Here is a 14,998-nt window from a genome sequence, read left to right as displayed (position 1 = left end):
TTGTCCGGGGGGATGCCTGTGATTGCTCACACCAGGGACATGGGGAAGGGGTGATTACAGCCTCCCCGTGTGGTCTGGAACGTTCCAGTTTTTATTACACCCCCGGACCATGCGGTGAGGCTGTATTCTCCCCCCTCTCCTCTCCCAGGTGACAGGTGCGAGAGCAGCCTCATTAGATGGAGCACCCCCGGACAGGACACCCCCGCACCGGATACTACAAGCTCCGGAATGCAGAGTTTGATGTCCAGTCCGGCATTCCGGTGTCTTTTCCGATTCCGGATTTTACCCATACCCCAAGACACATGCTGTGACATAACATTGCACTGATACACACAGTATAACACGTACTGGGGATGGCTATAAGGCCCAATGTCACACACTAATGAAATGCAGTCACAGCTCACATGGGAAGCGTGGCCGGAATTTCCACAACGGGGACCGAATAGTGGGGGGGAAGTGAGCAGCGCACGTCATGGCCACCACCTCAGGCACAACACAGGCCGTACACATACACACACGGAAGTGAGACAGATATAGGTGATGACATTACTGGCGGTGTGTACACAATAGTGCAGCCGGTCTGTGATTAATTACACTCTGTCCCTGGTGCTCGCTGCTGCTGCTGCTGCCCTGGCCTGTGCTGTGCCTCTCCCTGTGCGTGAGCGTGTCCGGCCATCCGTGTCATCCTATCCCGTGTCGTGGGAGTGTCCCTCCTGTCTGTGCAACGCACATCTCCTTCCGGTATCACATCCTCCGAAAATGGCAGCTGCCGGGTTCTGCTTCATCTTAGCAACAGGTAATGATACTGTAATTCGGCCATTTACGATGAGCGCACAATATTGCTGGGATATTCTGTCTACTACGTTCGCCGCCATCCCAATAGTGTCTGCTGCCACCTCCTGCTGCACAGTGCATATAGCCTGGTGGCTCTCCTGTATCACTGTATGTCCAATCACCCCATCCCCTGCTGCACAGTGCATACGGACTGGCTCTTCTGTATCACTGTATGGTCACTCATCCCATCCTTTCTGCACAGTGCATATAGCCTGGCTCTCCTGTATCACTCTATGGCAACCCATCCTATCCCCTGCTGCACAGTGCATATGTACTGACTCCTCTGTATCACTGTATGGCCACCCACCCTATCCCTGCTGCACAGTGCATATAGCCTGGTTCTCCTGTATCACTGTATGGCCACCCCCTGCTGCACAGTGTATATAGCCTGGCTCCTCTGTATCACTCTATGGCCACTCATCCCATCCCCTGCTTCACAGTGCATATAGCCTGGCTTCTTTTGTATTTCCACTTACCCCATCCCTGCTGCACAGTGCATATAGCCTGGCTTCTTTTGTATTTCCACTTACCCCATCCCTGCTGCACAGTGCATATAGCCTGGCTCTCCTGTATCACTGTATCGCAACCCACCCCATCCCCTGCTGCACAGTGCATATAGTCTGGCTCCTCTCTATCACTGTATTGCCACACACCCCATCCTTTCTGCACAGTGCATATAGCCTGGCTCTCCTGTATCACTGTATGTCAACCCACCTCATCCCCTGCTGCACAGTGCAGCTTGGCTCCTCTGTATCACTGTATGGCCACCCACCCTATCCCTGCTTCACAGTGCATATAGCCTGGTTCTCCTGTATCACTGTATGGCCACTCGCCCCATCCCCTGCTTCACAGTGCCTATAGCCTGGTTCTCCTGTATCACTGTATGGCCACTCACCCCATCCCCTGCTGCACAGTGCATATAGCCTGGCTCTCCTGTGTCACTGTAGGGCCACTCACCCCATCCTTTCTGCACAGTGCATATAGCCTGGTTCTCCTGCATCACTGTATGGCCACTCACCCCATCCCCTGCTTCACAGTGCATATATCCTGGCTTCTTTTGTATTTCCACTTACCCCATCCCTGCTGCACAGTACATATAGCCTGGATCTCCTATACTGCTGTATGGCCACTCACCCCATCTCTGCTGCACTGTACATAATGGAGTATATTCAATGCAACCGGCGAGGGGGTTCTTATGGCGAGGATGGTTTGGTTTAGATTAAGATCGCTGAAAACAAGCCATCCTCGCCGTTTAACCCAATCACCGGCTGCTTGCCCTATTGTTTGTTCCTGGGGAATCCTTGCTGTCAGAAGAGGATTCCCCCGAATGATGAAATTTGCTGTTAATGCAGCGAGCCTGCTGCATGTAATGGCGACCCTCGCCGTTTCCACCTCGCTTCAGGGAGCAGGCCTGGTGTAAACGGCAAGTGAGGGAGGAGCATTAAATACCGACGGCGGGCTATCGGCGCGGCTCGCCCCCTCACACATTGAATATACCCCATAGTCTGTCTCTCCCTAAATACATTCTGGCTCTTATGTATCACTTTATGGCCTCAAACCCTATCCCTTGTTGCATAGTATATATAAAGGCACCCATCCACTAGTGCAGGCATGTCCAAACTATGGCCCCCCAGATGTTGTGAAACTACACATCCCAGCATGCCTTGTAATAGTTTTAGCATTCCCTGATAGCAATACTGTGGCAAGGCATCATGGGACTTGTAGTTTCGTAACAGCTGGAGGGCCATAGTTTGGACATGCCTGCACTAGTGCGATATAGACACTTTTCATGCAATTGTTGTAACTGATCGCATCGCAGGAAAACTGTCACATCGCATGTCCTCTTCTTGCAATTGTGATGCGAGTGGCATTCCTGTGCGCATTGCAATCGCAGATCTCAGTGTCTGTCACAAGAATCGGTACTCTTTACCTAGAACGGCGCCCATCGCGACCATCGAATGCACTAAAAAACGGGTGCGATGCGATGCCCGCGATGGCCGCGATTTCCCATAGGGATCAATGTTAAAAGTCAGATTGGACGCGATTTTAGTGTTAAATGCCTCAATGCCCGCGATTTTTCCATAGGAAACAATGTTAAATGGGCCACAGAGCCCTAATAGTCCCCCTGAAGTCTGAAATGGCCCCCACAATTTTTAACGGCACCCCACGATCAACGTCAACCCGAAGCGTGGCGAGCGCAGCGAGCCCGCGAGGGGCGGCGGTATGCGTCCTCCGACCTTTTCATACCCCCACTATCCATGTCGGCGTGGAGTTGAGAATAGAATAGTGTGGCGAGCGCAGCGAGCCACCGAGCCCGAAGCGTGGCGAGCGCATGCGGATACCTTCACAGGTAAACGCGTCCCCTCGCGGGCTTCACAGGTGTCCGCGTCGCCACGGACACCTGTGAAGCCCGCGAGGGGACGCGTATAACTGTGAAGGTATCCGCGTCCCCTCGCGGGGCTCGCTGCGCTCGCCACGCTTTGGGCTCGGTGGCTCGCTGCGCTCGCCACACTATTCTATTCTCAACTCCACGCCGACGTGGATAGTGGGGGTATGAAAAGGTCGGAGGACGCGTACCGCCGCCCCTCGCGGGCTCGCTGCGCTCGCCACGCTTCGGGTTCACGTTGATCGTGGGGTGGCGTTAAAAATTGTGGGGGCCATTTAAGACTTCAGGGGGACTATTAGGGCTCTGTGGCCCATTTAACATTGTTTCCTATGTAAAAATCGCGGGCATTGAGGCATTTAACACTAAAATCGCGTCCAATCTGACTTTTAACATTGATCCCTATGGGAAAATCGCGGGCATCGCGTCGCACCCGTTTTTAATGTACCCGCGATGCCCGCGATTTTTTACCCCCGTTCTAGGTAAAGAGTACCCAAGAATCTATCGGCTCCTGCAGCCGTGACTGAGATCGCATACGATGCATTGTATCTTATCTGGTCCAGCCGTCCTGGAGCTGCTGGGTGAGTTGGCAGGGTATCGCATGCGAGACCTCGCACTAATGGATGGGGGTCTTAAGGCTGATCTCAATTGTGTAGTGTGGATTTTCTAGTTTCTCTTTGTTGACATTTAGATTACTCCATCCCTTGTTGTTAATGTAATGTCTGTCATCCAGTAGTCTCTGTAGTAGGCTTGCATGGTGCAGGTAGCCTCATAGGTAGGAGGCATATAATCCCTATTGCATGTAAAGCTGGGTACACGCTATCCGATTTTTATGAACGATATGCACAATAACAATATCATTGTGCATATTGTTAGCAATGCATATCGTTAATAATAACCCCGATCGTCTGAACATTATAATATAATATTCTCAGTGACTGTGGGGCTCTTGGTGACATCACTGAATGATATCGTCAATGCTTTCATTCAGCGTTTGACCCACTGATTGTTCGTTTTGCGGCATTGCAGATATCGTGAACAATATCGGCGGTGCTGCATATCATACAGTATATAGGCGGCATAAGTGTGATTACTATTTCCCTTGTGATTTATTACAGTCTCCGTATTGCTGCTGGCGCCGTCTTCAGCATTTGTGGAAGATCTAGATGACACGTAAGTACTGACACTCGGACATTTCAATAAATCACTTAATGCAGATCATAAACTCATGGATGTGAGTGTTTGCTACTCAGTTAGAAAAGTGTTTTACCGCGGTTCTCAGGGGGAGTTAATCTGGAATTTAACTTTCAGTCCCCAAGTAGAAAAAAGGTATTTTAAGGCAAAAATGCCAGGACCTCTGGTATACCCTTCCAATGAAAATTATGTCATTTAGAGGCATTTAAATAGCGTAATGTGGCCCATAAAGACATGTCATTTAGAGGTGATTTTGGGTAAAAAAAGGGCGGAATCTGAAACTGATATTTTACAAATGATTTCATTTTTTGAAAATAAATAGTGTTTTATATGTGTTCTTGATCTAATTAAATTTTTAAAAGAAAGCACAGAAATTCAAAATATAAATAAAAATGTAATAAAAAATAATAATTGCAAATTACCTGCTAATTCAGTGGTCAGGGAACTAAAGCAGCCATTACACGCTGCTTTGTGGGCGTGCTGTATTAGCACGGATCACATTGCATTGCATTGCATGTGCATCCTAATTCAGTGGTCAGGGAACTAAAGCAGCCATTACATGCTGCTTTGTGGGCGTGCTGTGTTAGCACGGATCACATTGCATTGCATTGCATGTGCATCCGTTGTGCATGCAATGCGATGCAATGTGATGAAACCTAAGTACAAAAGTATGTGCTAGCACATACTTTTTGTACTAAGGTTTCATCACATTGCATCGCATTGCATGCACAATGGATGCACATGCAATGCAATGGGATCCGTGCTAGTACAGCACGGAAAGCACGCCCTCATAGCAGCGTGTATGGGCTGCTTCAGTCCTCATTACCCCACACAGTGCATGTTTTGCTGGGAACCCAGCAGGTGCACAGGTGTACTAATTACTCATAGACACATATTATAAGGTCCGCAGGTGGAGTTAATTATTTCACTTGTGATTCTGGCCCTTATTCTGATCGGTGCGGCCGGATCCGATTATGCGGCCAGGACCGTGCGTGCGAAACCCCGCCTTCCATACGGATCGCCAACTCTGTCCGTACACGGTAAGAAGCTGGCCGAACGGACCGCACATGTATTTTTCACGGAATACGCCTCCTCCATCTAAGGGAACCTCCCCCATCATTCGATGGTCGCAGACCATCGAATGCAGGACCGAGTGCTCCACCAGCTCCCGCAACCTCAGACCACACGGTCATTTTTCCGTGCAAAAGCAGGGATCTGGGCGGGCAGCTGACATCCGGCGATGTCATATGTCCCCTACACGTGCGTCACGGCCGCATTACCATACGTACGCCCAGCGTTTGCATGGGAACGCCCATGAAACGCGGGGCGTATGCATATGGTAATGAGCCCAAATAGCCCTTCACGCCCCTCTCCACCCCCTGTTCGGAGTGTTCACATATCATGCGGGATTTGGCCGTACGCCCCGCTCGCACATGCGCAGAGACGCCTCTGCACATGCGCAGGCACAAAACATCGGCGGGCCGAACGCACGCGGATATATCCGCACCGACCAGAATAAGGGCCTCTGTGAGGAGACCTGCAAAACATGCACTGCGTGGGGTAATGAGGACCGAGTTCCCTGACCACTGTGCTAATTGAAGCCATCCCTCAGCCATCCTAAGGTATCCGAATGGTAGGTTGACAAGATGAAAAGGTCGATATGGCTATGGTCAACACAGTTAAAGGTTGACATGAGTTTTTGGGGCGTTGTGTTTCAGTTTTTTCACACTTTAACATCAACCTGGACTCCGATTGAGAACGATAAAGTGGCCCGAAGCATGGCGAGGGAAGCAGTACATTGATTGAGGGTCCACATGCTCATGTCAATATTGACACCAAAACGAAAAATTGAAAAATTCATGGCGACCTTTTCATGAGTCAACTTTTCCCATGTCGATCTATTGTGACTGTCAATCTAGACGTTGCTGACCTAATGAGGTTGATGACGCTGCAGTTTACTTTGTTTTATATAATTTAATTTACTTATAGTCCTCCTGAAATGACAGCTATTTTTTTTAATGACAACACTATGTACTGTAAGGACACTGATACGGTGCCCATGTCGACCTATATACAAATTTGAAAAACTAATGTCAACCTTTTGTCCACCTTCTGCCTGTCTACCAATAGTGGCCGACCTTTTGACTATCGACCTAGACACTGTCGGCATAATGACCGTATACCAATAGGGTGCGGTTCAGTGGCTGTGAGGAAAAATCCTTGTTAAATTGACTTTTTGGGATATAACACGTGGTGTAACACATAGATTCGGTTTAGATAATGCAGATGCCCACATAATAATTGATTAGCTTCAGGTATTAATCCCAGATCTTTACCTGAATTGTGTGAATAAAACATGCAAATCTGAATATGTCAGTGTAAAGTGCATCTGGTTGGCGTCTATACAGTAGAAACCATTTGTCTATGTAAAGAAATAGCCTCTGATTGGCCAGTTGGGGGATGCCTGGAGGGGGTGGGGCTGTGTGGAGTGGGTCAGGCCTCCTACAGTCCACACCCTAGCTACAGTGACACTGCCCATTGTGATGAGGGATGTAGAAGGATTATGTATGAGTGTGATGTATGACATGTATGTGTAACCAGTGCCAGATTAAGCCTTCGGGGGGCCCGGGGTACTTTAGACAGGGGGGCCCCCTTGCACTTGTCATTACTGGCCACAAACTGCATGGGAGAATATTACACTGTCAAAACACAGAGTAAAGGCAGAATAAACTTGGTCAATGGGTAACTGCAGGGGATATATATATATATATATATATATATATATATATATATATATATATATATATATATATATATATATATATATATATATATATATATATATATATATATATATATATACATACAGTACACATACATACTTACCACATGAAAAGCCTGTGTTTGTCCCTCTGCACCTTACTCTGTAGGAGACCTCACAGTCCTCGTGCTGCCTCTGATTAAAAACCCTCCCATGACTAAGCTGCTGCTGCTGTTCTCCATGGGCCTGAGAAGCATGTAATGAGCTCCACCAATCAGAGCTCAGCACAATCTTCTCAGCCTCTGCCCTCTGGAGCAAAGTGTCATGGGACTTAGTCAACTCCCAGTAATGCACAGCACACTTGTGCAATCAGTGTGCCTTGGCTCCTGATGCTCAGCACCATTAATCATTGTCACATTGGCAGATAGGTGAAGCTGCAGCACTACCCCACTCCCATGCACAAAACCTTTAGCTAAAAAAAAAAAATACATGCCAACACAGGGGGCCCCTAGCTAGAGGGGGGCCCAGGGGCACTGACCCCTTGTGCCTCCATTATAATCCGGCCCTGTGTGTAACATGTATCTACGTTTTATGAGTGTGTCGCGTGTGTGTATGAGTGTGACATGTATGAGAGCAGCCAGGCAGACTTGGCTTACACATGTAACAGCCCTCCTTATTGCGGCAATCCAGCCGCTCCTGATTATTTGTTGAGCAAAATTCACACTTGTGATGTCTCATCCCCACGCTGCAATATTGTCGCTCAGTGCATTGCTGTGTGCTGCAAGATCGAATTAGATGCACATGCATGGTGACTGGGTTGTGCCAATCGCCATGGGAGTCGCATATGGCGATTGGCGAGGCATTGATGAGCTTGGGTACATCTGTATGTCTGAAAAGGGACAACCTGGGAATTTCCCTGGTCTCAGGTGTAGTGTGAAAGTGGAGCAGCCATCAGAATCTGTTTTTGAGCATGGAAATTCCTTGTTCATATGTCTGAAAGTGATCTAAGAGACCTCAGGGACAAATGCATACGTTCATCCCAGACACAGGGAGGTAAGTTGGAGGTTGGTGTCCCCCTCCCCAAAATAGTGTAAACAAACACAGTTTGTTTGTGTGTGTTTGCATGTAGAACACACAGGACTTACAGTGAATTGGCAGGACTCCAGCTACGCTGTGTGCCAGTGGCCAGTAGGTCACGGTCAAACTTATGAGATTTTAACAGTATGCAGCATGCGGAATCAGTCAACTGTGCAATAGGGTTGGGACCTGTGCATAAGGAATACAAAATTGTATTTGTTTTTTGACATAATTTTGTCTTTATGATAGATTAGCTGCATCTCTAGTCTTCTACCGAATAAAAGTTTGGCTGATATACAATTACATGCAATTAATGATTGCAGGTTATTGGCTCACTAATAGCAAAACCCTGGAAAACAGCCCAGTTTTTAGCCAAAACATGGCTTCAGCGGCCAAAAACACACCGGTTTCACTGAACATGTGTGTTTTGGGGAAAAATTGGCTTTTATTAGGCCATCTAATTAGATTGCCCGGTACTTGTGTAGTTTCACGGCACCACCGCGCGCACAGTCTGTGTCTGAAACTTGGCAGCCTGCCAGACGCTCTGTTTAACTATGCGTGTGCCGCACTAGCTGTTCTCAGCACAGCGCGTGGCTGCTTTCCTTATGTAAGCTACGTTATCAGCATAGCGCTGGGCAGCAGCAGCGCACGCTGCCCAGCGCTGACAGGTCACTGTGGTACTTGTAGTTCCACAGTGAAATAGGCAGTCCTGCGCACCGCTGACAACCCGGCAATTTAGACTCCTGCGCACCGCTGACAGCGTCTAAATCCAGAGACTCCCTGAACCGGACACCCCAGCAATTTACAAGTCTAGATTTAGACGTCTAAATCCAGACTCCCTGCAAACCGCTAAGATGGGGGCATCTAAATTTAGACGCTAAAGCATCTAAATTTAGTAGGGTCTAGGGGTACACTATTAAACCTGTTCACAATGACACTAGTCGATGTAACAGCTGTCGACCTTGTTAATTCCACTATCCACACCAACCCGAAGCGTGGCGAGCCCGCGAGGGGCGGCGGTACGCGTCCTACGACCTTTTCATACCCCCACTATCCATGTCGGCGTGGAGTTGATTTTATAAAGTGTGGCGAGCCCGAAGCGTGGCGAGCGGACGCGGTTACCTGTGAAGCCCGCGAGGGGTCTGCTGCACTCGCCACGCTTCGGACTCGGTGGCTCGCAGCGCTCGCCACACTTTATAAAAACAACTCCACGCCGACATGGATAGTGGGGGGTTTGAAAAGGGCGTAGGACGCGTACTGCCGCCCTTTGCGGGCTCACCACGCTTCGGGTTGGTGTGGATAGTGGAATTAACAAGGTCAACAGCTGTTACGTCGACTAGTGTCATTGTGAACAGGTTTAATAGTGTACCCCTAAACCCACTATTAAACCTGTTCCCAATGACACTAGTCGACATAACAGCTGTCGACCTTGTTAATTCCACTATCCACACCAACCCGAAGCGTGGCGAGCCCGCGAGGGGCGGCGGTACGCGTCCTACGACCTTTTCATACCCCCACTATCCATGTTGGCGTGGAGTTGATTCTATAAAGTGTGGCGAGCGCAGCGAGCCACCAAGCCCGAAGCGTGTCGAGCGCACGCGGATACCTGTGAAGCCCGCGAGGGGACGCGGATACCTGTGAAGGTATCCGCGTCCCCTCGCGGGGCTCGCCACACTTTATAGAATCAACTCCACGCCAACATGGATAGTGGGGGTATGAAAAGGTCGTAGGATGCGTACCGCCGCCCCTCGCGGGCTCGCAGCGCTCGCCACGCTTCGGGTTGGCGTGGATAGCGGAATTAACAAGGTCGACAGCTGTTACGTCGACTAGTGTCATTGTGAACAAGTTTAATAGTGTACCCCTAGACCCTACTAAATTTAGATGCTTTAGTGTCTAAATTTAGATGCCCCCATCTTATCGGTTTGCAGGGAGTCTGGATTTAGACGTCTAAATCTAGACTTCTAAATTGCCGGGGTATCCGGTTCAGGGAGTCTCTGGATTTTAGACGCTTTAGCGTCTAAATTGCCAGGTTGTCAGCGGTGCGCAGTAGTCTAAATTGCCGGGTTGTCAGCGGTGCGCAGGACTGCTTATTTCACTGTGGAACTAAAAGTACCACAGTGACCTGTCAGCGCTCGGTGCACTGCTGCTGCCCAGCGCTATGCTGATAACGTAGCTTACATAAGGAAAGCAGCCACGCACTGCGCTGAGAACAGCTAGAGCGGCACACGCACAGAGTCTGGCAAGCTGCCAAGTTTCAAAGTTTCACTGTGCGCGCGGTGGCGCCGTGAAACTACACAAGTACCGATTGCCCGATTAAAAAACAATGGCGAAACATCAGGGGTAATTGAATACCCCCCTTTGATTTGAATTTTATTTTGTTAGCACTGGAGGATACCTGGAATATGTATTGTGCTTAGCTAACATCTTGCCCTCCCTTCCACCAATAGGACTTGCAGTTACTAAGTATATTAACAGTTGTCTTCTTACCTGGCTGACAGGTCAGGAAGGAGCTTATGCCGCTGGTAGGCGCTGCACTCTGTAACTCCTGTATTAAAGCAGCTGCAGAATATGTACAGACAGAACAGGGGACTGCAAAGAAAGTGTGTGTGTGTGGTAAGGGGAGCTGGAGCCCAGCGGCAACTGACTCCATTGTCATGTTCACCTCTGCTCAGTGGCTAGGTGCATGGATAATCTTTCACTATGTTTTTACCCCATTTTGTTTCTATTATATATCCATTTAGTGCTCGATTTTCCACTTGTAGCAAAAAAGCAACACATTTGCACTACACTACACTACCGCTCAATAGTTATAAAAAAGAAAGGATTCAAGAAAAAAATCAGTGCGCAATAACTAGCAGCCTGATGAGTCTATACACAGAGGTGTCCTACATCCTCCCCCAAACAGTATACTCCATACAAAACCTGCAGTGTAAACCTATCTGGTGCTCTTCATAGCAGATTATTTTGTGCTCATGTAAATTATAGAAAAAAATGATCATGGTATAGTACAGCTTTTTAATAGATGAAAGATTATAAAAAAAATGGTTCACCGAAAATAACATAGATAAAATCAACATATAGGGTGTCCAACTAGATGGAAATAGTTTGTAATTACCAGAAGGTATTCTAACGGTATTGTGACCGGCATCTGTTCGGGTATGGCACAGGCTGGCTGTGTAATCAGGGCACTGGTAAAAGGGCAAGGCGCATTTTGCCCTTTAAAAACAGCCTCTGCCCAATAGCTAGTTGAATATGACCATGTTAAGATACTAAATTCTAGCCTTGGCGTAAACATGCAAATTTTTAGTTGCTTCTTATTTAAGATTTCAAATGTTTTTATATACTATCATAAAAGACATGCGTTTTGTGCAAACAATAATGGGTTGCATACTCGGGGAACAGAGTATGTTTTTTTATCTTTGCTGTGGAGAAGTTTATGTGATTTTTAGGTTGCACAAATCTTCAGATGCTTGCAGGTCAATATACAGTTTATGCACAGCATGTCATTGAGCAGATACATTTTTACACATGTGAGAAGAGGGTGGCTTAATCAGTGTATTTTGTAAATGTAATGCGGGGTACACACCAGGACGACCCGCTCACGATGCACATCGTGAGCGGGTCATCAGTGTTTCTTCCGACACGCTCACGATGTGCACAGTGAGCGGGTCCGATCCGATGGCGTCCCGCACCCGGGAGTATGGTTGTTTCCAGATCCTACCTGCTGCAGGTAGGATCTGAATAACGACCGACCCGCGGGACCGCGCATCGGATCGGTATCGGACCACACCAGGACAGAAAAGGGCCCAATCACCACACAATCTACATCCAATCGGTCGGAATTGGATCTAGATTGATGGGATCGGACCCTTGTCGTCCTGGTGTGTACCCAGCATAACCGCTATTTATTTCTTGTGTTTATACTCTGCTGTAGACTAAATGTAACAAATACCTCCAGTGACCTTGCTTTCATCTTTAGGGAGTTTTGTGTATGCAGTCCTCTGTATAGATCTGCCCCCCACTGCTATATCATGTCCATGTCAGTGGATTTGAAATTACTAGACCAAATATAACTATAGTTTGGGTTTTCAATCTGCTTCTATAAAGCAAAGCAGGTACGTGTTAGTTACATGGTTAGAGCTTTTATCTAACCAACAGTAGAAGTTATTATGGTGGTTACCTTTAAAAAAAAAAAAAAAACACCATTGAGGTCTCTTAATGGGCCTTATTCTGGTTCACTCGCGGAGGCAAATTCCTTCTCAAATGGATAAAACCATGTGCACTGCAGGGAGGGCATACGTAACGTGAAGAGAGAATTAGAAGATTAGATTTTTACTTCGAAGTGAGATCTATATTGCAGTGTAAAAATAAAGCAGTCAGTATTTTCCCTGTAGAGAAACAAAATAACTCACCCAAATCTAGCTCCCATGTTACATCTGCCCCAGCTGCAGTGCACATGGTTCTGCCTATTTGAGAAGGAATTTGCCTCTGCGAGTGAACTAGAATAAGGACCAATTTGTAGAAATGCTTGAAAAAAAATGTATACACTGCTTAAATATCAAGAGTCCTTAACACCTGCAAATCTGCACAAAATAATTTCCAACCTCTCTCTTAATTTTACTTCCATTTCACCTGTTGTCCAAAGTGGATGGCCCCCAATAAATCCATGGTTACCCATTTCACTGATACCGCTTTTCAGATTGCAAAATGCTGGGTCGCCCTGGCCTTTGAAGCGGTTCAGTCCCAAAGCGACCCTGAATTTTGCCCTCTCTGGCCCTTTCAGTGACCTGGCAATATTGCGGTTCGCTGACGTCATGCGGGGGTGGGGCGGAGCATCATCGGGTGCGGCGGAGGAGGCAGTGCTTGGAGCTAACCCTGCTCCAAACACTGCCTCCTTCATCAGTGTGAAAGGGAACCGGATCACTCGACCCGATTGACCCGTTCACACTGCCTTCAACCGGCAACAAACCGGGAAAAACTCTGATTTTTTACCGTTATTTTATGCCAGGTTTCTGCCAGTTTGCTGGACCTGGTAAGCCCATTCACCTATTACTGGGTCGAACCAGCAACAAACTGGCATGAACCCAGTAATTAGGTGCGATATGAAAGGGGTATGAGACAAAACTGCTGGATACGTAGCTACCTGCTCTGCTTTGGAAAAGTCTGTTACAAGCCGCAGCATTTATGTGAGATGGAAAAGCGTTTATTATTTCATCTCTTACCATATTTTCACAAACTCCACATAACTCCATAAATTACTATTTCATACACAAGTAATTAATTTTAATTACTTTAGATAATGACTTGTATCCACATTACTTTGTGTAATTTATTTTGCCTTCAGCATATCTGTATACAGTACATAAAAAGTCTAAATTTCTGAATGCCCTATAAGTACTGCAGTAAGATTTTTTCCATGTACTGAAAATCTTTTCACAGTGGGATTTATATATTTGTGGTTCACTGAGTAGCCATCAGATAACGGAGTCAGTGATGCGCACTGTATGCTGGGGCAGTGTGTGCTGTAATCCTGCTTACTTGAGTAGTGAACAGGAACAAAATGCTGTAAACACAGCATACACAATGGACAGATTTCTTTTTACATTTCCATTATTCCAGTCATGCAAGCGTCCTATAGACAATGACGTAACCGTATGTCATAATGAAAACAGCAGTGATCAGTTCTGTTGGGGCAGCAAAGGGAATGCTTGAGACTTAAAGGAATACACTAGAGATTCTGTGTTGCAATAAGGGTGATTAATTTCTAAGGAGTTTTTGTAAAGTCACAAAACATATAAATAGTTTTTATACATTTAGCATTCTCCTTGCATGTGTAAGGTATCCGTAAGAGATGTGGCTGGTATTTTGTAGAATGCATCATTTGCACCGGTGAATCCATGTTGTTCTGTATTCATTTTCTGAAAGATTGAAGTCTGCTGCTTGAAGGGAACTGTTTCCACTGAAATATGCCCTGTTTTTTTTTTTTTTTACAAAACATTTTTATTGGGTTTTACATGGGTAGTGACAAACAGTAGTCATCATAGAGTTCAATTTAGTGCCAGTAAATATTGTGGGTCACATGCGCTTATAATGCTAATCATGCACGTATACTAACAACAGTATTGTAGAGGTGACTAGGGATCAAAGAATGATTAATGTAGAGTCCGGGAGCAGGGAGGGAGACATCACATCAGACAAGACAAACGTAGACCGAAGAGGGGGGGAGGCGGGGAGTAGGAGGGTAGGATGGGAAAGAGAAACAAAATAAAGGTTAGTAAAATACCATGAGGGAAATTAAGGGGCCCATTTATCAAACCATATATGCGGCTAAATCCCCGAACACCAGTTTTCGGGGTTTAGCCGCAAATATTAAGTACTAGCTGCCCCGCCCGGCGTTGCCCGGGACAACCTTGTTTTTTTTTTTTTTTTTCCAAAATTGCTGTAAAATGTTGTCTTCTGATGCATTTATGGCTCAAGATTGTAATTTATTAAAACCTCCACCATAATGTTAGAATGTGTTTGCATTGATACTCGATGCCAGCAATGAAATCAGGTGTGGTGGTGTTGTTGTTTGAAACACACCACTCCTGACTTGATAGCTTGTGTGTGTTGATGAATTCCACATCCACTCCTGAGATTGATTTAGCACCTATGATGCATTTATGTTTGTGTGTTGTACTGTTTTTGTGTGTGTTGTAGTGTGTGTGTGGTGTATGGTGTTGTATCTGTCCAATGTGTAAGTGTGTGAG

The 14,998-nt window shown here is 46.8% G+C and overlaps 1 protein-coding gene across 1 annotated transcript in view; it reads left to right on the top strand.

Moving 5' to 3' along the window:
• The first annotated feature begins 637 nt into the window (after positions 1 to 637).
• The window catches only part of TMX3 (thioredoxin related transmembrane protein 3), a 111,975-nt gene continuing 97,614 nt past the window's right edge, over positions 638 to 14,998 (top strand). The window contains exons 1-2 of the mRNA XM_083187714.1: positions 638 to 796; positions 4,336 to 4,390. Of these exons, the coding sequence (XP_083043840.1) occupies positions 760 to 796; positions 4,336 to 4,390 (92 nt within the window). The 5' untranslated portion in view covers positions 638 to 759. The remainder of the gene's footprint in view (positions 797 to 4,335; positions 4,391 to 14,998) is intronic.

This window comes from Crinia signifera, chromosome 5 (assembly GCF_055691185.1).
Source record: "Crinia signifera chromosome 5, ASM5569118v1, whole genome shotgun sequence".
Lineage (NCBI taxonomy): Eukaryota > Metazoa > Chordata > Amphibia > Anura > Myobatrachidae > Crinia > Crinia signifera.
Note: the sequence above shows the minus strand (reverse complement) of the source record. Positions and strands in the feature narration are given on the sequence as shown.